The sequence below is a fragment of the Ctenopharyngodon idella genome, chromosome 2 (assembly GCF_019924925.1).
Source record: "Ctenopharyngodon idella isolate HZGC_01 chromosome 2, HZGC01, whole genome shotgun sequence".
NCBI lineage: Eukaryota > Metazoa > Chordata > Actinopteri > Cypriniformes > Xenocyprididae > Ctenopharyngodon > Ctenopharyngodon idella.
In genome coordinates, this window is record NC_067221.1 from 33,065,105 (window position 1) to 33,088,197 (window position 23,093).

The 23,093-nt window shown below is 38.7% G+C and overlaps 3 protein-coding genes across 3 annotated transcripts; 1 reads left to right on the top strand and 2 right to left on the bottom strand.

The window, feature by feature from the left end:
- Positions 1-2,101: 2,101 nt before the first annotated feature.
- LOC127495206 (tripartite motif-containing protein 16-like protein) lies at positions 2,102-6,231 on the top strand. Its single transcript, XM_051861911.1, has 6 exons — positions 2,102-3,172; positions 3,858-3,953; positions 4,096-4,326; positions 4,437-4,596; positions 4,733-4,792; positions 5,177-6,231. The coding sequence occupies exons 1-6, from the start codon at positions 2,582-2,584 to the stop codon at positions 5,701-5,703; spliced, it is 1,665 nt and encodes a 554-aa protein (XP_051717871.1). The 5' UTR covers positions 2,102-2,581; the 3' UTR covers positions 5,704-6,231.
- Positions 6,232-8,306: 2,075 nt separating this feature from the next.
- si:dkey-7l6.3 (B-cell lymphoma 6 protein) lies at positions 8,307-12,874 on the bottom strand. Its single transcript, XM_051861918.1, has 3 exons — positions 12,263-12,874; positions 12,073-12,151; positions 8,307-9,603 (listed from the first exon to the last, which is right to left on the bottom strand). Exons 1-3 carry the CDS (start codon positions 12,578-12,580, stop codon positions 8,783-8,785), a joined length of 1,218 nt encoding a protein of 405 aa, XP_051717878.1. The 5' UTR covers positions 12,581-12,874; the 3' UTR covers positions 8,307-8,782.
- A 315-nt stretch (positions 12,875-13,189) lies between these two features.
- On the bottom strand, positions 13,190-22,437 carry gtpbp4 (GTP binding protein 4). Its single transcript, XM_051861819.1, has 16 exons — positions 22,270-22,437; positions 21,327-21,497; positions 21,123-21,226; positions 20,824-20,960; positions 20,300-20,400; positions 17,846-17,938; positions 17,512-17,703; positions 17,348-17,413; positions 15,430-15,519; positions 15,171-15,281; positions 14,927-15,056; positions 14,741-14,841; positions 14,342-14,539; positions 14,044-14,109; positions 13,770-13,904; positions 13,190-13,644 (listed from the first exon to the last, which is right to left on the bottom strand). The coding sequence occupies exons 1-16, from the start codon at positions 22,315-22,317 to the stop codon at positions 13,492-13,494; spliced, it is 1,896 nt and encodes a 631-aa protein (XP_051717779.1). The 5' UTR covers positions 22,318-22,437; the 3' UTR covers positions 13,190-13,491.
- Positions 22,438-23,093: the final 656 nt, after the last annotated feature.

Below are 23,093 nucleotides of genomic sequence, written 5' to 3' on the forward strand. Positions count from 1 at the left end.
CCGCACACTGTGGTGGGGGGTGATGCTTGCAGCAGGATAATGAGGAGGAAGCGCTGCTTTTGATGGATGCGGGACTCGGCTTGGCGTTCTGCTGACTTGACAACTCAGGGACCATCAAATTGGCCATGGCACGACCAATCGCCTGGGCTGTAGATTTAGTGGTGCGCAGGGCAAGGTCGGTTGCACAGCTCCTTGAAGGCCACTGGGTCAGGACCCCTCTCATAAATGGCGCGGAGAAGTTTGGCCTGGTAAACTTGGAGGACCGCCATTATGTGAGGGCTGCAGGAGGGCAGAGATGCGCAGTGACGGACTCTTCCAATGGAGGAAGTTTAGTGTAGCCCTTTTCCTCTGCGCCATCAACCATGGTGAGTGCAGCTGAAGAGGAGTAATGGGGGGGGCATACCACGATTTTGTCAGTTTTTCGTGAACTTCTGGGAAGAACGGGGCTGGTCACTAGCGGGGGGCCTGTTGCCAGCGCCCCGGCTGCAAGAACCACTCATCGAGGTGGCTGCGGGTGGGCTCTTCTGGAGCCGACCAGTCCAAGCCCAACTCATTTATGGCCTTGGTAAGGACACGGATGAGTTCTGAGTCATAAGATTCAGCACGCTGTGGGGACAGTGAGACACGGGGGCGCTGGGCCGATGTGAGCTCGCTACAGCCCTGCTGCTCCACCCCGCTGCTCCACTGTTTTTGTCTTGAGCATGTGAGGTGGGATCTCTCTCTTTAAAGAAAGTGATCCGTGAGCGCAGCAGTGTGAGACTCATGCACTCGCAGTACAAGGGAAGCAGGGGAGCCCTGCATGAGCCACATTCGCAGCGCAACATTTTGTATCAAACACCGCTGCTCTTTAAGATAGAAATTTGCTCTTTTGTGCTTTCATCAGAAAGCTGCAGGGGAGAAGTGCTGAGTCAGCTGGAGTTGCGAGGCACTGTTAATCTGCTGCAGGTGGCTTGCTTCAACAGCGAGAGGCTTCTGTCTTGTCTTCTTCTGAGTCAGTGAGGAGATAATCTTTGCACTTGAAGGAGAAAAATTCTGACTAAAATGGCTTTCAGCGCGACTTAATTAGGCAGTCAGCCCTGCCTGTTTTGGCGGGCTGAAAAGCCATTTGTCTGTGCAGGTGCACAGACATGAACCAATCAGGCTTCAGTATTCAGAGAAAACTGTGTTTTCCTCATAAGCGTCAGAAAACACTGACGCAATGCGAGTGAACCTTATCGAAAGGGAGCCCGTGATGTTATACTCGGAGCGGTTTGTGACTCAAATTTATATGTTTCAATGGCAACACTATCAACACCAAAACGAAACTGCAGCAGTCAGTTATAGGTCAGTGCTCTAAGTTGTTTATGTTCATTATTATTTTAATGTTATGTGCTTTTGAACATGAGATAGTTAAACGGCATCTCTCGTGACGCTTTTGTTTGCTCCCTGTTGTATGCGTTTGTGTTTTGAAGGACGAGTGGCTTTGGAGATTTTCTGAAGGGAGGGTGGGATCTTATGCTTTCAAAGCTAGCTCGTTATTGCTAGCCTCTCTGAAAATTGCCTACTCTACCTTTAAGGATTATCTTATAATTAGGGGTCCAAGCTGTGATATTAATGTTCTCCACTACAGGGAGACACGGGATAGGGAATCTTTTAAGCCCAATCTTTCTCTATATGAAAATAAATGCATTGATCTTGTTCATTTGCATAGCTATGGTGTACTGACATTTTAGTTTTATTTAATTAGTCTACTAAAGAAATCTGTTAAAAGCTTATAGATCATTAAATTTAACTTTTTTAGAGCCAAATAAAACACATTTTTAAATACCAGACACAATTAAACATAATGTTGTCCATGTCTTTTTTCGATAACATTTCTATAAAGACATTTATTGTTTTGGTATGAATAATAAAACAAACACGTGTGTGTTAAACTGCTAAAAGTTAGGGGGCAATACATTTAGAAATATATTAAATGAAAATGGCCTTAAGATAAATGCTTCAGATAAGGTTTTGAGCTGCAAATTATCTTCACATTTATTTGAAATTGTCATGTGACATGACGTGATTTAAGAGAAAAGGCAAAAATGACGGTGTTGAAGAGAGAGGACATTTCCAGAGTGAATGTATATTTAATTATATTACATTAGGGACGTCTCCACAATTATTAACCAAGAAAAAATAACCAAATCTTTGCTTAACAAGCGTGAGTTTTCACAAATCCTTATGATAATAATTTTCAAGCTCTAACTAGCGATATTCTGAGTAATTGAGAAGCAGAACCTTTTTCGTACTTAACGAAGATCATAAATAGGTTGAGAAATGTAAACGTTATTGTTTTTTTTGTTTGTTTTTTTGTCCAGAAGAAAGGAAGCTCCCCGTTTACTTGTATTTGTTTACAGAGAGCAGCAGTCTTGCCCAGCAGCCCAGACCGACGTCGGACTCGTTGACGTATCGCTGTGCGTAACATCACTAGTTTTTAGTTGTCGTGTAAACGTACCCTTAAACACGGAACCAGGAAACTACTACAGGAAACCAGTACAGGCGACCGAAACGTTTAGCTGTTGTTAGCTTATCTCTGTCTGTGAGCGCATGCAATAAAATGGCAGAATCCAGTGTTTCTTTGGCTCAGGATCAGTTCAGCTGTTCAATCTGTCTGGATCTACTGAAGAATCCAGTGACCATTCCTTGTGGACACAGTTACTGTATGAGCTGTATTACAGACTGCTGGGATCAGGATGATCAGAAGAAAGTCTACAGCTGTCCTCAGTGCAGACAGACCTTCATTCCAAGACCTGTTTTAGGTAAAAACACCATGCTGGCTGAAGTGGTGGAGAAACTCAAGAAGACAAAACTACAAGCTGCTCGTCCTGCTCGGTGTTACGCTGGATCTGGAGATGTGGAGTGTGACGTCTGTACTGGAGACAAAAACAAAGCCATCAAGTCCTGTTTGCTGTGTCTGGAATCTTACTGTCAGACCCATTTTGATCGTCACGAGGAATTTCACTCTAGAAAGCGACACAAAATGACTGATGCCATTGAAAGACTGCAGGAGATGATCTGCCCTCAACATGACAGATTGCTGGAAATGTACTGTCGTACTGACCAGATCTGTGTATGCATTCTATGCATGGCGAATGAACACAAAACACATGATACCGTATCACCTGCTGAAGGGAGGACAGAGAAACAGGTATCAATAATATGTTTTTTTTTTCTTCAAACGGTGCCATTGCCGTGCTTTCTGCTGACTGTGGATGATCTTTGCACTGTAGATATGAAACCCATATGTTCACCCAAAAATGAAAATAATGTAATTTATTACTCACCCTCATGTTCTACACCCGTAGGACCTTCGTTCATCTTCGGAACACAAATTAAGATATTTTTGATTAAATCCAATGGCTCAGCGAGGCCTGCATAGACAGCAATGGTACTCCCTCTCTCATGATCCATAAAGGTACTAAAAACATATTTAAATCAGTTCATGTGAGTACAGTGGTTCTATCTTAATATTATAAAGCGGCGAGAATATTTTTTGTGCGTCAAAAAAACAAAAATGACTTTTTTCAACAATATCTAGTGATGGCCGATTTCAAAACACTGCTTCAGAGCGTTATGAATCTTTTGAGTCGAATCAGTGATTCGGATCGCGTATCAAACCGCCAAACTGCTGAAATCACATGACTTTGGCGCTCCGATCCACTGATTTGATTCGTAAAGCTCTGAAGCTTCAAGAAGCAGTGTTATGAACGACATGAGGGTGAGTAATTAATGACATTATTTTCATTTTTGGGTGAACTAACCCTTTAAGAAATCCCACATGTTCTTAACAGACAGTCAGACACAAGTGTTACTGTAATTTATTTGTCCTACAGAAACACTTGGAAGAGACCCAGAGGAAATACCAGCAGATAATCGAGGAGAGACAGAAGGAGCTTGAGGATCTGAGAGAGGCTGTGGAGTCTCACAAGGTGAGTTTAGAGCAGAATCAGTCAGTGAGGAGCCAGTGCTGGAGCTCTTTCCAGTCCCACTGAAGCCCACTGTGGGGAACAGGCTGTGTGAGGGACCAGTAAGAGCTGATTCTAATGCGTCTCTCTCTGTGTGTCCTAACAGCGCTCTGCACAGGCAGCAGTGGAGGACAGTGAGAGGATCTTTACTGAGCTGATCCGCTCCATTGAGAGAAGCCGCTCTGAGGTGACACAGCTGATCAGAGACCAGGAAAAGGTTCTTATAAGTCAAGCTGATGGACTCTTGGAGCAACTGGAGCAGGAGATTGATGATCTGAGGAGGAGAGATGCTGAGCTGGAGCAGCTTTCACACACAGGTCACATCCATTTCCTCCAGGTAACAAAGTTCTGAAAAATAGAATGTTCAGTTTTAGGAAGTAAGAAGATCTTATGTAGTAGGAATCTGATTTTCTGATTTTCCTGCTGTTTGTTTTTGTGTCTGTGTAGAGTTTCCAGTCTCTCGCTGTCCCTCCTGGATCTACAAACTTGTCCGGCATCACTGTCAGTTCTTGTCTTTCTTTTGATAATTTAAGAACTTTTGTCTCTCAGTTGGAAGATAAACTGCAGCATGCTTTTAAAGAGGAGAAAGAAAACTTATGTAGAATAGGTAAAGTATTGAAACATGCATTTACTGTCCTAAATGTCAATATGATAAACATCAAGTAGTCCTGCAACACATTGCATTAATACAGGTGGATAAAAATTTATATTCTTACATTAAAGATGTCTAATGGTTTCCACAGTGAGATACATTGAGGTGATTCCCACCCCTGAATACAGGAGCAGGAATGAGTTCCTACAATGTAAGTTTTTTTTTTTAATGTAAACATAAGCGCACACACAGAAAGAGAGGATGGAGAGAAAGCCAAAACAGTTGTTTTTATCAAAACAAATTCTAACTCCATTTTACATGTGGTACACATTCTAAAGATCAAAGATTTAACAGAATTGGAAATAACAAAAACTTTACAGACAGGTCTCTAAAATATAATTAAATCATTTTAATAAATATTTAGGTTAACTCAATAACCCTGCTGAAATTTGATTTGTGTAAGTATTATTCATGATTGCATGGATGCACATCATCAGTCACATTTTTCATTAATGAAAACATGAAACAACAAGCTTATTTACTGAGATAATATTTGTCGCTAAGATTTACTGATTGAAATGTGTTTGGTTTTCAGATTACCAGCGGTTCACCCTGGATTCAGATTCAGCTCATAAATACCTCAGGCTCTCTGAGTTGAACAGAGTGGTTACAACCATGAAGAAGGTCCAGCGGCATCCTGATCATCCAGTCAGATTTACTCATTTGTCTCAGGTGTTGTGTAGAGAGAGTGTGTGTGGACGCTGTTACTGGGAGGTTGAGTGGAGTGGTGTGGTGGATATATCAGTGTCATATAAGAGCATCAGCAGGAAGTGGTGGGGAGATGAGTGTAGATTTGGACATAATGATCAGTCCTGGAGTTTGTCCTGCTCTGAGTCCAGTTGCTTATTCTGTTACAATTACAAACAGACTTCACTCCCTGTAGTCTCCAGCTCCTGTAGAATAGGAGTGTATGTGGATCACAGTGCAGGAACTCTGTCCTTCTACAGCGTCTCTGACACAATGACCCTCATTCACAGAGTCCACACCACATTCACTCAACCTCTCTATCCTGGGTTTTGGGTTTACTATAATGCACAAGTGAAATTGTGTGATTCAGAATGATAGATTACAGACCTTTTACACATTCAGTGTTTTCCACTATCGGGTCAAACAGTTCTGAACACTGTGAGGATCGGTTCCTGTTGCATCTCCACTTATGCACGGTTCAGGATTCCGATCAGGATTTCTCGGCACATGCTCAGCTGCGCTGGTGAAATGTCTGTAGTAATGTAATGATGTTTTTTTTTTAGCATAGGAGCCTACATTAATTTTATACATGCCTTATTCATCAGTGACATTACACTAGCTAATTAATTAAAAATATCAATATATTATTTGTATAATATTATGTCAGTAAATGTCTTTTGTTGCTAGTCTGCAAGCTTTTTCCTTTACTTTTTATGTGTAATGATCATTCCAGTGTGTACCTAGAGTATTCATAGATGCCAACTTTTGTGTGACCAAGGTAACCGTATCAGTAAAAGTTTTGAGTTCTATTTTCTAAACAAATTCTTAAGTCATTTTGATAAATGTCATTTTAGAGTAACAATCTCTTGTGTAAATAAATAAAAGAATTAATTTAGAAGAATATTCATTGACAGTAACAATATGTAAGCCATTTCCATTTACATACCATATGACCATCATTGTTCTCATGATTGTATATTGGTAATACGTCTTCTTTATTAGCTTGAATGGGTTGTTATTTTCTCATGTAGTTTATGCCTAGTTTTTCTTGTAAATATTTGCACACCAGTCCCTTCCTGCTTCAAACGCTCCACCATCATCCCCATCCCAAAGAAACCCAAGATCACAGGACTGAATGACTACAGACCTGTTGCTTTAAAGGGATAGTTCACCCAAAAATGAAAATTCTGTCATCATTTACTCCCCCTCAAGTTGTTCCAAACCTGTATAAATTTCTTTGTTCTGCTGAACACAAATGAACATATTTGGAAGAATGTTTGTAACCAAGCAGATCTCGCCCCCCATTGACTATCATAGTATTTTTTTCCTACGATGGTAGTCAATGGGGGACGAGATCTGCTTGGTTACAGACATTCTTCCAAATATCTTCCTTTGTGTACAGCAGAACATAGAAATTTATACAGGTTTGGAACAACTTGAGGGGGAGTAAATAATGACAGAATTTTCATTTTTGGGTGAACTATCCTTTTAACATGTGTGGTCATTAAGTCATTTGAGAGACTGGTGCTGGCCCACCTGAAGGACATCCCTAGACCGTTGCTAGACACCCTTCAGTTTTCTTATCGAGCAAACAAGTCCATGGATGACGCACTACATCCTGTCACATCTGGACAAACAAGGGAGTTGTGAAAGGATTCTGTTTGTGGACTTCAGTTCAACCCATACAATCAGCACTGCCGCTCCACAGGGATGTGTTCATTAACCTCATCCAGGATGATGATGAATCTACATACAAACAAGAGGTTGAACAGCTGGCTGTCTGGTGCAGTCACAACAACCTGGAGCGGAACACACTCAAAACAGTGGAGATGATAGTGGACTTGAGGAAGAACACCCCAGCACTGTGGCCGCCGTGAAGACTTTCATGATCCTGTGCTCTACCATCCCTCAGGACCTGAGGTGGGAGTTCAACATAAGATTCTATTGTGAAAAAGACCCAGCAGAGGTTGTAATTCCTTCACCAGCTGAAGAAGTTCAACCTCCCACTGGAGCTGCTGACCCAGTTACACTCAGCCATCATAGAGACTGTTCTATGCACTTAAATAGCTGTCTGGTGTAGTTCAGCTACCAAATTAGACATCAGAAGACTACAACGGACAGTCCAGAATACTGAAAGGATTATTGGTACTCTCCTGCCCACACTCCAGAACCTTCCAGAGAAAGGAAAAGGGCAGGTAAAAGCATCACAGACTCCAGTCACCCTGGCCACAAATTTTTTGAACAGTTGCCGTCCGGCTGGCGGCTCAGAACACTAGGCACTGTAACATTCTTCCCACAGGTTCAATTCATCCCACATAGTTAAATCCCTCCCAAGGCCCCTCTTAGCACAATACTCCCAATGTTTAGTGCGATATCTTATTAATTCACTCCTATTTATTATCCGTAATTCTAGAAACTGTAAATATGTTCATATCTGTAAATATGCCTATTTTGACTTATCCTGTGTCTTTATACTTCATATTTTTATTCTTTGATTTTATGATGTATGTTCTTGTTGTATTTAGAGGTGTGCACTGGAAGCTTTACGTCACTTACCAAGAAAAATTCCTTGTGTGTGCAAGTACGTTTGGCAATAAAGCTCTTTCCGATTCTGATCATGGACACAATTGGATTTTTGCTCTAGGCATCTTCTGTGACTTTAAGAATATAAATTGTTTTACATACAAATGATAAGTAGTTTCTATATATATATATAGAAACTACTTATTTGTATGTAAAACAATTTATTTTCTTATATATATATAAAACCCAAAAAGTTTTCAACATGGTCTTTTTGTCCTGTTTTTAAAATTTTCATTTTCAAAATACATATTAATTAGTAAAGTTCAGTCAGTACTATACACTTTTCCTCACTGTAACATCACAATACTGTCATATTACACAGAATAATCTGCATTTCTTTTCCAACACATCTACAACATTGATAATGCCCTATTAGCTACAAATGAGAGACAAAATTCCTGAAATAACCTTTTATTTCTATTAAATACAACAGACAAATCCAGTTAGTGTTTCTGCCGTGACTAGCTGCAAATATATATGTATAATCTATATCTAATTTAGATCATAAACTCTATAAACAACATATCCTGTACACTTTATGTACATCTGCTATTCAGGTGAAATTGCGTACTTCATGTTGAAGGTATTAACAAAAACCTGTGCTCACACCAACTTTCTAGTGTATGCTTGTTGAATCCACATAGTCTCCCTGCAGTATGTATATAATGCATCTCACTGCTTTAGTTTTTGCAAAATAATGATCTGTTAAAAGTTAAAATAAGGGCCTGACCACTGCAAAATTACACTTGAAACTGGCATACTGAATGTCTTATTTTAAACTCTTTTCAGTGGTCGCAGGACACTTCCCAACAACAACAAAAAAACTACAAAAATGATGTCCTGCATTCTCTGTTGTGAGCGTGTGTATCTTTCAGGGTAACGTGTCCTGCTGTGTGTTAGTCGGTATTTGAGAGAGTGCGTGTAAGTCAGGGTGGTGTTTCTTGGTGTGTATGCGCAGGTACTGTTTCCCTGCGAATCGTTTTCCACAGCGGGTGCACTCGTACGGTCTCTCTCCGGTGTGGACAGTCTGGTGAGCTGTGAGGTGTCCAGACTGCGTGAAACGCTTCCCACACTGCTCACAGCGATACGGCCGTTCTCCAGTGTGAATGCGCATGTGCGTGTCCAAACTCTGCGATGTGGTGAAACTCTTCCCGCAGATCGAGCAGATGAAGTGTCGCTTGCCGGCTCCGCCTCCTCGTAGAGCGCCAAGCCGCCCATAGAGACCCAGTCCTGAGACGTTACCCAGAGCAACGAGCCGCTGTGCCGCAAACAAGGGAGAATTATGGGATACAAAAGAGTCTGACCCACCAATCCTCTGTGGTGAGGTCTGCAAGTGTGTGAGTGTATTACGGACAGAGTGTGCGGCCCAATCGGATACCGGGTCCAGGTCATTCTTCGCACACAAGTCTTCCTGAAACACTCGATGGAGATGGGAAGTGCGAGTATCCGACACGGTTTGAGCAAGGGAGAAGGAAGCGTTATCCGAAGCAGACAAGTCGACGCTGGAGTGCTGGGACTCATCGGCGCCAGAGTGTGTGTCTGCAAATGTGAGCGTATGAGAGTGTGTGTCATGGTCAGGGGAGTGTGAGAGTGTGTGAGAGTCCTGTCCTGAGAGCTCAGCAACATCTAGTTTAGGAGAGTCGTGAGCTACTGCTGAGACACTTTCACCTTCGTCCTCATCGTCATCCTCATCTGTTGAGAAACAAACAGTATGAACACATCACATGGACTTTCAGGGTCATTCTGGGTATATTTTCATGTCCCCGTTCACTGGCTGCTTTTACCATATGGAAAAAATATATATATTTTACAAAACAATATAATCTTACTGTAAAATTTTGTTAAAAAAACCCAAAAACTATGAATTACTTAAAAGTAAAAGTAATAATTTGCATAGAAAATTGCAATACAAGGCAATTTGCATACGTATGTCACCTTTGGCTTGCTCAGTTGGGGCTTAAAAGACAATTAACATTCGGAAAATCAATCTATCAATCTAATCTATCTTATCAATCTAACTGTACTGACACTATCAGATAAGAACACAAAAACCTGAACTGAACTAAGCTGAATAATAATGCTACTGTCTTCCATAGAGCTGCTTTATAGTGGAAACTGAAGTTGTTTCATAATTGATATACTGCATCACTGACACTATTACTGAAATAAACTGAATTAACATTGAACTGAACAGAGCTGAATAATGACACTATTGTTTTAAAGAGCTGCTTTATAGCTGAAATTGAAGCTGTTTCATAATTTATGAACTCAGCAACAACTACACTGTTGTTGAAGTGAACTGAGCTGAATAATGACACTATTGTCTTCTGTAGAGCTGCTTTATGGCTGAAATTGAGGTTGTTTCTTAAATTATGAACTTTGCAACATTAATACTGTTTCCTCTTTATTACCACGAAGCTGCTTTGACACACCTTTGGCTTGCTCAGTTGGGGCTTAAAAGACAATTAATATTCAGAAAATATTATCGTTCTAACTGTACTGACAAGATTGGGTGCAAACACGAAAACCTGAACTGAGCTTAAAGGGTTAGTTCACCCAAAAATGAAAATTCTGTCATTAATTACTCGCTCTCATGTTGCTCGACACCCGTAAGACCTTCGGAACACAAATTAAGATATTTTTGATAAAATCCGATGGCTCAGTGAGGCCTGCATCACCAGCAAGACAATTAACACTTACAATGCCCAGAAAGCTTCTAAAGACGTATTTAAAACAGTTTATAACAGTGGGTCAACCTTAATTTTATAAAGCGACGAGAATACTTTTTTGTGCGCCAAAAAAAACAAAATAACGACTTTATTCAACAATATCTAGTGATGGGCGATTTCAAAACACTGCTTCATGAAGCTTCGAAGCTTTACGAATCTTTTGTTTCGAATCAGAGGTTCGGAGCGTGAAAGTCACGTGATTTCAGTAAACGAGGCTTCGTTATGTCATAAGTGTTTCAAAATTTCAATGGTTCACGTGACTTTGGCAGTTTGATACATGCTCCGAACCATTGATTTGAAACAAACAATTCGTAAAGCTTCGAAGCTTCATGAAGCAGTGTTTTAAGATCGCCCATCACTAGATATTGTTGAATAAAGTCGTTATTTTGTTTTTTTGACACACAAAAAGTATTCTCGTCGCTTCATAACATTAAGGTTGAACCACTGTAGTCACATGAACTGTTTTAAATACGTCTTTAGTAGCTTTCTGGGCATTGTAAGTGTTAATTGTCTGGCTGGTGATGCAGGCCTCACTGAGCCATCGGATTTCATCAAAAATATCTTAATTTGTGTTCCGAAGATGAACGAAGGTCTTATGGGTGTGTATTGGAATAACACAAGGCTGAGTAATTAATGACAGAATTTTCATTTTTGGGTGAACTAACCCTTTAATAATGAAACTATTGTCTTCTGCAGAGATGCTTAAGGGCTGAAATTGAAGTCGTTTCAAAATGGATGAACTCAGCAACATCGATACGGCTACTGAACTGAATTTAATCAACGCTGAACTGAATTGAGCTGAATAGTGACACTATTGTCTTCTGCACAGCTGCTTTACAGCTCAAATTGACATTGTTTCATAATTGATGAACTGCAAAACTGACACTTATTGAACTGAACTGAATCAACATTGACCTGAATAATGGCACTACTGTCTTCTGTAGAGCTAAAATTGAAGTTGTTTCATAATTTATGAACTTAATACAGTTATTCACATTTATTACCATGAAGCTGCTTTGAAATTATATAGCTGCTTATATAAATTATAGTCTGTATTACATAAAGTGCAAAATAAATTTGACTTGTCAGTATGAACACATCACACTCATTTTAAAGGGGTAGAAATGGACATTCAGGCTCATTCCTAGTATGCAGTACATTTTCATGTCCCCATCATACATTTTTATCATCTTCGTAAAAAATGTTAATGTAAAAAAATCCTATTAACTGTTTTACCTTATGCACCAACAACTGACATAATTTACAAGACAATATATGTAATCTTAATGTAAAGTGTAAATATGTTTTTAGAAGCAACAAGTGTCTAAACACTTTTTTTCCTAATTGAATCGCAACACATGGCATGCACATTTTTTTTTAAGTTAGATCGTTTAAATGGTAATGCATGAAAGAATGAGGCCAGGATACTCACCTCCCAGCGGAGGCTGCTCGAGACCCTCCTCTTTGATTTGCATTTGGATCAAATCTCCTTCATCGCGAAACTCGCGCACCTGGAATCCGATCAATAACAAAAAATAATCGCTTTTACACAGACACGCGCACATATATATTGCTTCCACTACAATCACAAAAACACACACTAAAACAAATGGTCATCTAACCTCTGCCACTGCACCCCGGCTGGTGGACTCTCCGCCTCCGGACGTTTTTCTGCCCACTAGTGACTCGCGAGCACTACTGTCACACCGACCGTCTCGCGCTACCGTCGTCTCGTCGCTGTACCCCCGCACCGCAACTATAGACTCTATGAGCTGCAGTTTCCGTCGGAGCTCCTCGTTCTCCTTCTGATGGCGTGAGATCTCGATGTGTAAAACGGCGTAGCCGTCGTCCACAAGCTCGCAGATTTCTGCCACCGCCGCACGAGTCAGCGTCTCCATGATGGTCGCGAGCTGGGTGTGAAACGCCCGGTAATTCGCCATCCTTCGCGCTCCTCTGCGTTTGGGCCGCCTGTAGGTCCCACGGACAAGTGTGTGCGTTGCAGTACAACTTTAGGTTACGGTGACAGCTGCCTTCGTTGTCGGTAAAGTGAGACTGTGCTGTGTTGTTTTGATTTAATGTCTGAAACGATGTAAACGCTTTGAGAATGTTGCTAGTGGAGGCTGATGTCGTTTCCGGGGGGCTTCGCGCAGATGTTTTGTCAAAATAAAAGTCACATGTAGACTTTTTTTTTGTATTGTTACAACTTAATCATAAACTGTAAACTGCTAATAAATATACTTATTAGCAATCAAAGGTCTGATTACTGAATTCACAGGTAACTATGAGATATATACATTACAAAATATTGCATTAAATATTTAAACAATTTAACCTGCTGGAAAACCATTTTCTCCAGAATAAATCATTAAAACAATACTTTAATTTAATAATGACAGACAGAAAAAGCAGGGCGATTCACAGACCTTATTAACTCCCTTGCACACACACACACACACACACACACACACACACACTGGACATTTCATCCCACACAGAAAGACAAACATTACTACCATGATTCAAATTGAAGAATCAATTTCACACATGAATTTAAGGTTCAATATTTTTTTGGTAGGTTTATTTGACTCCCACTGCAAAAAAACAGCTTCAGATAATTTGTTTTGTAAATGAGTTCTAAATCATGATCCTATACATTTCATTATTCTGCATGATATCAGAATGATGTGATTACAAACATTTCAATAACTAATCACTCTTTTGTTTTTACAGGTGTATTATCACCTGCATCAGAAAAAATTAGTTAAAGTAGAGAATATAACAAATATTTATTAATAATGGCATAAGGACAGATATGAGTACACAAGTCAGATGTAAATGAATAAGGCTGCATTTATCTGCGGCTGGTGGTACCAGATTTCCTCTTTCCAGCAAGGAGATGCTTAGGTTTGAGATCAAACACGTGTCGATCAGATTCACCCTTCCTTCCCTGCCTGTTCATGTCCTTCTGTGAGCTCTTCATCATGGTCTTCACCTTCTTCAACATCTGGAATAAATGAAAGACAGTCAAATGAACATGTTTGTCCTTTAAGCAACATATGCAAGATATTTCTCTATAACCAACTATATGACTTGTCTTGTAAATGAATACAGGCAGTTTCTGAATCTGACCTTGGCATCTCTGACTCCTGATTGGTCCCTTGGTGGTCTTGAGGCGCTCTGACTGCGAGTACGTGACAGCGGTGGTGCGGAGACTTCCCTCTTCCTCTTTCGAACCAGAGAGCGAGATCTTTGAGCATAGTGGCTCTAGAGGGACAAAAGATGAACACAAAAAAGTTCAGTGTACACAGAAACCAATCACCATGACCAAATGGTATACAAAATCAAGTGTGTTACCAACAGAGATACAAAGCAATGGAAAAGCTTCAAGTATACAGGTTCTTACATCATCTTTATCAGTCATGTCCAAACCCAGATCAGCCATCTCCTTCTCCAGAGTCGCTCTATCCACCTGCATTCCCACATAGACCATTCAAATAAACCCATTTTTAACCAGCAAACTAATCAATTGCAAACAAAAAAACAATCTAATAGGCTGTTGAACAACAAATATTTCATATTAAAAACTCTAGAATAAAAATTAAAAGTGCTTCATCTGAACAATTACAGACTTAACCTAAAGTAATATCCAATATGAAACTACTTGCTATAATTTAAATGTATACAAAAATAAGCCTGTAGACCTTCTTGGCCGTGCGAGGTATTCTGGGTCCCTGTGTGTCTTTTTCTTTGGACGCGAGAATCTTCAGCTTCCGTTTCTCGCGAATCTGCCTGGCCAGCTGTCGGATCTCCTTCATCTCTTCATCCTCACTCTCCTCCTCAGAGTCGTACTCTCCGGCCTTCTCACGCAGCTCCTCTTCCTGCTCCAGATCCTCCAGCCTCTGAGAATGAGAGAAAGGACAGAAATTGAAAACATGTCCTCTTAAAAAAGGATGTAACCAAATAAATGTTGTCATGTAAAAAAAAAAAAAAACAAAACAAAACAAGAACAACTATTCCCTACTGAATTTCAGGAGGGACTGAATTATCAGTGGTTACAGTCCTGAAACGTGATTTAATGGGTTATGGATTTGTTTTAATACCTTCATGATCTCTGGGTCGATGTAGTCAGCAATATTGTGACCCTCCCAAATCTCAGGAATCTTATCCTGCTTTTCTTCTGGATTCATTAAATCCCAGTATTCTGAACACAAACGACAACATTTTTTCAGACATGTCTGGAGTGTGTATATTTTATGTACATGTGTATGTGTGTGTTTATGACTTACTCTGTAGATCAAGTGTGTAATCATCTCCCAGCTCAACCTCCAGGTCTCTCTCCAGTTTGCGTTTGGGAGCATCCGTCTCCATCGCCTTCCTACGTAGCATAGCCCCTTCGGGAATAAATGGAGGCCTTTCCTGCACAAACCAAATCATAAACTTTTACAAACACACCGTTTTTCTGGAAGCATTTTTAAGGCAATAAGCTTACAACCAAGCGGACAATGGTTTAAAAGTGCAAAGAGCGTGTACCTTTTGATCTCTCTTGGCTGGCACTGCCAAGTGGAGTCTGTTCAGAACATCATGGACCTTCTTGCTTTTCATTTTTGCATCCACACGGTGTGCCAACAGCCGATCACATGCCTGTATAAAAAAACAAAACACAAATCATCTAAACCACCAATCTATATCAGCCTACAAAAGTCTCCTACTCTAGAAACTGGTCCATGAAGCTAACTGGCTGATTTCAATAAGCATATGTGAGAGAGTGAAGCTGATTGGTTGGTCTTACCTCAGTCTTCACCTGCATCACTCCCTCTTCTGTCAAAGAGCTCGTCTCCATCACTGTGACCCCCTCAGCAGAGATATCAGCAAAGATTTTCTACACACACACGGAGCTCAGTTTAGTGTCGATGCAGGAAGTCTCAAGTTGCAGGTACAACATTCTCTTATAACGTCTATCAAACTCTAAACTGTTTGAGATGAGATCTAGCATAGTGACACGTAATGGGGGGGGAAACTGATTATCATAAAACTTCTGTTAAATTAAAACTGAAAACGGTCTTCAAATCTGTATGCTGTTATTTTGTTTGTGGAACACAAAAGGAGAATCTACACACCAAAAGGTCATAAAAAAACAAAAAGCACCATAACGTAGTCTGAACAGCACCATTAAAAAGTTTGGGTTACACTATTTTAAGGTGTCTTTGTTACACTGTAATTATACATTTAAGTACGGAGTAATATTAAGTAACTATATGTACTTACTATAGGTTTAGGATTAGGGTTTAGGGTTAGTTGCATGTAATTATACATCATTTATAGTTATTATAATAGTAGCTATATGTAATGTATGCAACAATGACACTGTAAAATAAAGTGTTACCAATGTTTGTGGCTGGTAAGATTTTTAAAAAGTCTTGTGCTCACAAAGACTGCATTTATTTGATCAAATACAGTAAAATAGTAATATTGTGAAATACTACAATTTAAAAAAACTTTTTTATTTTAATACATTTTAAAATATAATCCATTTAAATTTTCAGCATCATTACTCCTGTCTTCAGTGTCACATGATCCTTCAGAAATCATTCTAATGTGCTGCTCTGGTGCTCAAGAAACTTTTATCATCAATGTTGAAAACAGTTGTGCTACTTAACATTTTTGTAGAAACCTGATATTTTAATGAAAAGATGCGTTTACGGTCACTTTTTAACAATTTAAAGGGTTAGTTCACCCAAAAATGAAATTTCTGCCATTAAGTACTCACCCTCTTGTCGTTCAGAAAAGTATTAAAAACACTGTTAAAATAGTCCATGTGACTACAGTGGCTCAAACTTAATGTTATTAAGCGATGAGAATACTTTGTGCGCAAAAACAAAACAAAAATAACAACTTTATTCAACAATTTCTTCTCTCTCCGTCATTCTCCTATGCTGTTGAACGCAGTGCAGCGCTTCCGTGTTATAGGTTTTTTTTTTGTTTTGTTTTTTTGCGCACAAAAAGTATTCTCGTCACTTCATAACATTAATGTTGAACCACTATAGTCACATGGACTATTTTAACAATGTCTTTAATACCTTTCTGGACCTCAAAAGGTGCAATGACGTTGCTGCCTATATGTGGTTAAGAAACCCTCGGATTTCATCAAAAATATCTTAATTTTTGTTCCAAAAAAGGTCTTATGGGTTTGGAACGACATGAGGGTGAGTACTTAATGACAGAAATTTCATTTTTGGGTGAACTAACCCTTTAAAGAGTCCTTGCTAATAAAAGAAAAAAAAAACCCCATCTTACTAACCCCAAATTTTTGAACAGTAGTGTACATTTCATGAACAATTTTTTTTTTAACTTGATTCTTTGGAAAATTGATTCACAGGTTCTTGAGTTCACCTGTCAGGAAATTTTGTCCTGTTTCTCACATAAAGCTATCATGGGAATTTAGAAGCCTCTGAATATAATGCACAAATCATATGGACCTACTTTTTCAACATTTTTGAAGCTTAACAGATGAGTTCACTATGAATTGTCACTGCATTAAAGAGACAAATGTGAAGATTCTTCAAAATTCTTATTGTTTCATTGAGAAAGAAAAACAGCACAGGTTTGGAATGAGATGAGGGTGAGTGAATTATAGAATTAATCCCTTTAGGTTTCTTTCAGCTCCAGGAATTCCTGCCCTGTATAAGAAGAATCAGAATGTCATTTACCTGATTCTCCTCCGAGAGTTCACTGATCTTCTTCACATCACACTTATTGGCCATCACGATCAGAGGCTGCATTACATAAATAATAATCACTGTCATCATTCAGCCCAACAAAACTATATGTTGTTTTACTGCATTTAAGTTTACATCTTTGTATGTGTGCATACCTTGTTGGCAAACAATGGCCGTATATTGTTGAACAGCTCTAGCTGTTGTGAGAGCGTGTGTCCGCACTGCTCTGACACATCCATGACGTAGAGGACAGCAGCACGCAGGTGAGCCAGAGCAGTGATCGCCTGCATTTCTATGGTATTCCTTTCTTCAAGAGGGTGATCCAGAATACCAGGGGTATCAACCACCTACAAACACAGACCCGTAAATATCAGGTAAAAACATCAGTTTAGGAACATTTTTATTATATAAAATGGTAGAACATTTGTATAATATTAAATCAGTTCAGTTAAATGTTGTCCGGGAACCATATATTTTTCTAACACTCACCTGCCAGCGCAGGTATTTGTAATCCATGTGACCCACAAACAAAGATTTGGTGGTGAAGGCATACGGCTGGACCTCAACATCAGCACGGGTCACCTGTACACACATTAAAACAACAACATTAAAAACAACGCACTAGTGTTGGGCAATACTCCTCATAGTCAAACTCTCCTATCATCAGCATGTGAGACCACCGATACACAAAAATATTGTGGTGTAGGGAGGCCTTTTCTACTTAGGCATATTGCTCATTCATTGACTTGTTTATTTACTCATTTGTTTAATTATTTTACTTCATCACAGGAAATGACACTCACGAAATGTGAATCGTTGTCTATCATTTTGCGAGCAAAGATGGAATTAGTGATAAAGAAAATATCACATCGCAATATTGGAAATATTTCAGTAGTAAACCATGAAGACAAGCCAGTGGATTTCACACAAGCAATATGCAAACTTTGCCCAAGAGTTATACAGGTGAATAAGTCTTAAACCCCAATCAATTATTCACCACAGATTGTGACATTAAAAACTGACTGAGCATTAAGAGCGCATGTTCTCTCAGAGACGACAAGAGATGAATCTACTTCAGCATATGCTGATAATGGTATATAAAGGGTTAGTTCACCCAAAAATTAAAATAATGTAATTCATTACTCACCCTCATGTCATTTATTCCACACCCGTAAGACCTTCGTTCATCTTCGGAACGCAAATTAAGATATTTTTAATAAAATCTGATGGCTCAGTGAGGCCTCTATTGCCAGCAATGTCACCGAACCTCTCAAGTAGGGTTGGACGATTAATCAAAGTAATCGAAACCGAAATTCAGAACCCCTAACCGACGTAATTTTCCCATGTCGGTTATTTCGTTTTTTTAATCCTGTTAATACTTCCCACTTAAAAACATGCTACCGCACGTGTAGCCACGTGACTCCACCCCGTCCTGTCCACACGCTGGTGAACGCCGAGTCAACACACAGAGACGGTGCACGAGCACACATACACTTTGTCAGCTGTATGTGTTTGTTTAAGGTTCGCCAGTTTGGACATTCAAGCGATTTTAGACGATCGGATGTGTATTATATCGAGCTACAGTGCTCGCGCAGCTGCATTGTGGCGCGAATACTCATACAAACAGTAGCTGCACAAAACGTGGAGATCGCGCGCACAGAGAGGAACGCAGAAACTAGTTGTCAGCGCAGTCCAGTGATTTATAACTAAAGAAGCTTAGAAACTCGAAAGTTATTATAGCATATATTTTTCTACTTTTGAAGTAACTATTTACAACCCACAGCTTCACAATTAATAGAGAGACAGTATGACTACTTCACACACGCAATCACTCGTACTGGTACTGTACTAATTTATCTTTTATCTGATTTACAACGAGCAGAAATCTGTAAGAAATGTTACGAACCATAGATAAAATAACTGCTGAAAGTGAGCTGTTATGTCAGATCACTCTTTCAATAGGAAAAAATATCCCACCTTTAATGGTCAAGCATATTTACAGTACAAACCTTGTAAGTGAACTATGAGGGCAAAAAAACAAAACAAACAAACATAATAATCGTTCATTAATCATAATTGAGGTAAAATGTTAAATTAATCGAGGTTTTGATTTGAGGTCATACTCGTCCAGCCCTACTCTCAAGATCCAGAAAGGTACTCAAAACATATTTAAAACAGTTCATGTGACTGCAGTGGTTCTATCTTAATATTATAAAGCGACGAGAATACTTTTGTGTGCCAAAAAAACTAAATAACGACTTTTCAACAATATCTAGTGATGGCCGATTTCAAAACACTGCTTCAAATCTTTTGTTTCGTATCAGTGGTTTGGATCGCATGTCAAACTGCCAGTTTTTTTATTGCTGGCAATGGAGGCCTCACTGAGCCATTGGATTTTATTAAAAATATCTTAACTTGTGTTCTGAAGATGAACGAAGGTCTTACAGGTGTAGAAAGATATGAGGGTGAGTAATTAATGACATTATTTTCATTTTTGGGTGAACTAACCCTTTAATTTAGTTTCTTAATATTTCTCTTGTGGCCCATACATAGCAAAAAAAGTATTTTGTGTTAAACAAGTTGCTTTTGAAAGTCATTGTTTGAAATAAAGCTGCTCTTAATTTTCATTTTTGACTGATTATTGCAGTGTTTGGACCAATTATAGACTGTTATTATGTAATTTAATTCATTGTATAATAGACCTAAAATGTTATTAAAACATTGTCAATGAGTAAGCAAGCTAATCTATCTAAGCTCTTATTATCCTTGCAGCATGTCGTTTATGTGGTGATGTGCTATGAAATTATGAAATGGTGGGCAAATGATTTGTAACATTAATAGCAGAATAATAACAACTTAATATCTTTGGCTATCTTCTATTGTCACAACCCTACAACGCACACAGATTTGACATTTAACCTACATTCACATGCACAAACAAACCTTGTTGATAAAGCTGGACTTGCCGACGTTGGGGTAACCACACAGCAGGAGGGTTCTGGTGTTCGGGTCAATAGTAGGTAAACGGGACAGATGCTGCCGCACTACAGTAAAATAAATACGCATTTACTATGTGCATTAGATGTAAAAGTTTGTGCTTATTTTTTATTTTAGATTTATGCTTTGATGGCTAAAGCCAAACATTACTCCACAAGTACACACTACCATTCTATAGTTGATCAAAAGTGACATTCAGTCACAAAAGACTATTTCAGATAAGATAATATTTCACAATATTACAACTTTTTACTGTATTTTTGATCAAATGAATGCAACCTTGGTGAGAATAAAAGAATTAAAAAAAAAAAAAAAAAAAAAAAAATCTTAAGGACCCCAAATGTATGACCTGTACAATTTAAGTAATGATTCATTAACCGTACAACATAATCTATCAAAGGTCTGTGTTTCTGTTCACCAGAAAACAGTCTGGCATGCTGGGAAATATTTGTGGATGTAAGTGTTTGTACCTTGTTCTAAATACTCCAGGCTCTGTTTCTGTCTCTTTAATATGGTGCACATGCGACCCAGGGCGGCCCGTTTCAGCTGCTTGCAGCGATACAGCGAATCTCCATATTTCATGAGCCGCACATAATCTTTAGCAACACTACAAATGCAGACACACAGTTTTACTTAGTTAAATGAATTTCATACACCCACAGATATGAGCAGCAAATATATTTATTTATATCTAAATCAACCACAAAAAAAAAGAAAAAAGCTAAAGACCATATGTGCATGATGATGATGATAAACCAAACAGACTCACTTGTCAATGAGGTTCTTGGCGATGTTGATCTGACCAAGGGCCAGTTTATAATGATCTTTGTCATACAGCACATTCATCAGATCAGCATAGAAGGGATGGATATCCTGAGAGAGATACATAGGAAGTCATTTATCTAAGATGATTAAGGAGGATCAGCATGTGTAACCTTTGTCCCGTGTGTTGTGAAGTTTGTGCGACACTTACGTCTAGTTTGGGGAAATCAGTGAGGATCTGTGACAGTCGATCATGGTAATTTTGCTGGGTGAATTTGACTTTGCGCATGTAGAAATGTCTTATTCGGTGAATCTGGTAATGTTTGTGTATAACAGTGGGAGTCTTTCGTTGGGTTTTGGATAAAGTCAGATCTATGAAGTCCTGTATGAAGAGAAGTGAACAAGAAAATGGTTTATGTTTGATTTATTACTTCTTACAATAAAAAAAAAAGCTTTGAGTAGCATTATTGAAACAACAAGCTTCCCACATATTTTGGCAAATGACTTTCCATGATCCAAAGGATTCTTAAGGAGTAAGGATTTTACATAATAGGTACACTAATAAATAACAATATTAAATAATTGTATAAAGGTTGCACTCACAAACATCAATTAGCCAATGAAATACAACTAGAAAAAATAAATTTCCACTATATTTGCATTAACTTTCCAGGAATAGAAATATTATTTTTAAAATTTCTTTAAAAAGTGCAGGTTTTCCATGACCACAGGAACCCTGGCACACATTTGGGGCTAATGGTTTAATTCAACTACTGACAACAAATGGACACAAAAAGTAAAGTGATCACAGACTGAGTTACTTCAAATTAAGCTGATCTAAAATTTTATTTCCGTATTAATCAACCAAAGATCTCAACCGCATTAATTTTTCATTCATCTCCAGATGTTTTAAACCCATAACCACTCGTTCTTCATTTTCACATATGACAGCAATAAAGTCACGTTGGTAGTAATGGAATAAGTAAAAATACAACACATTAAAAGTTAAATGGCTCGACACCGCGCACACGTGTGTACAGCACGAGCAACATATCGTCAATGTCCGTTATTAACAGCAACGGGCAACATCAGCAGCACTTTCTACAGCATTTAACCCCGCATATGCGAGTAAAAACACGTCGTTAATTTCCTACCTTAGCGGTGGGAACCACCATAATCTTTTTAAAGTTGTACAGAGCCATGATTGCGGCGTACGCGACTCCGCTACACAGCACGCGAAAGGGCCGAAACAAGCAGCGGACGCGTGTCACGAAAAGCAACACACGTGGTACTGCGTTGACGCGCTCACAGCGTCACCTACCGGAGGGAGGAGCCACACGGATAAAGACCACGGACCAGAAATCTTATATCAGTCTATTATGATAAAATATTATCTCTTAATGTATTCCGTTTATATATATATATATAGTGATTTTTATTTTATTTACCTCTACATTCTTGAATTTTATTATTTTAATTGAAAGCATTTTTTTTTACATTGTTTCACAAAAATAGAGACTAAGTACAGTCCAATTCTAGTAAAAAAATTAATCATAAATCATGCATTCATTGAGTGTCTCTGCTGACCTCTTGTGGAAAAATATGATATTAACCTGCATTTTATGATTACTACAGGGGCCTACAGTTTCTCTACGGAGATTCTATTATATATATATATATATATATATATATATATGTATATATATATAAATTATATATATGTATATATATATAAATTATATATATGTATATATATATAAATTATATATATATATATATGTGAGTGTGCTCTGCATTGGGGATATTCTATGGTCTCATCCCTTCATTTGAACGTGTGTGTCCTGGATTGTGCCAGTTTTTTTTTTTTTTTTTTTTGACAAATAATAATAAAAAAATCCCTATTTTCCCCCATTTCCCATTCATTCCTTATGGGGGGGTCAAATTGACCCAAGAGGGAAGGATTTGTTACTGTTTTTAT

Bases quoted from the DNA above. Each gene is read 5' to 3' on its own strand.
- LOC127495206 (XM_051861911.1), top strand. From the start codon at position 2,582: ATGGCAGAATCCAGTGTTTCTTTGGCTCAGGATCAGTTCAGCTGTTCA. The intron at 4,327-4,436 runs GTAACAAAGTTC...GTGTCTGTGTAG, and splicing joins GTCACATCCATTTCCTCCAG to AGTTTCCAGTCTCTCGCTGT. The intron at 4,597-4,732 runs GTAAAGTATTGA...TGGTTTCCACAG, and splicing joins AGAAAACTTATGTAGAATAG to TGAGATACATTGAGGTGATT.
- si:dkey-7l6.3 (XM_051861918.1), bottom strand. From the start codon at position 12,580: ATGGCGAATTACCGGGCGTTTCACACCCAGCTCGCGACCATCATGGAG. The intron at 12,152-12,262 runs GTTAGATGACCA...ATCGGATTCCAG, and splicing joins GCCGGGGTGCAGTGGCAGAG to GTGCGCGAGTTTCGCGATGA. The intron at 9,604-12,072 runs GTGAGTATCCTG...GTTTCTCAACAG, and splicing joins CGAGCAGCCTCCGCTGGGAG to ATGAGGATGACGATGAGGAC.
- gtpbp4 (XM_051861819.1), bottom strand. From the start codon at position 22,317: ATGGCTCTGTACAACTTTAAAAAGATTATGGTGGTTCCCACCGCTAAG. The intron at 15,057-15,170 runs GTACACGCTCTT...TGGTTTGTGCAG, and splicing joins CAGCCAAGAGAGATCAAAAG to GAAAGGCCTCCATTTATTCC. The intron at 14,540-14,740 runs GTATTAAAACAA...TCTCATTCTCAG, and splicing joins TCGACCCAGAGATCATGAAG to AGGCTGGAGGATCTGGAGCA.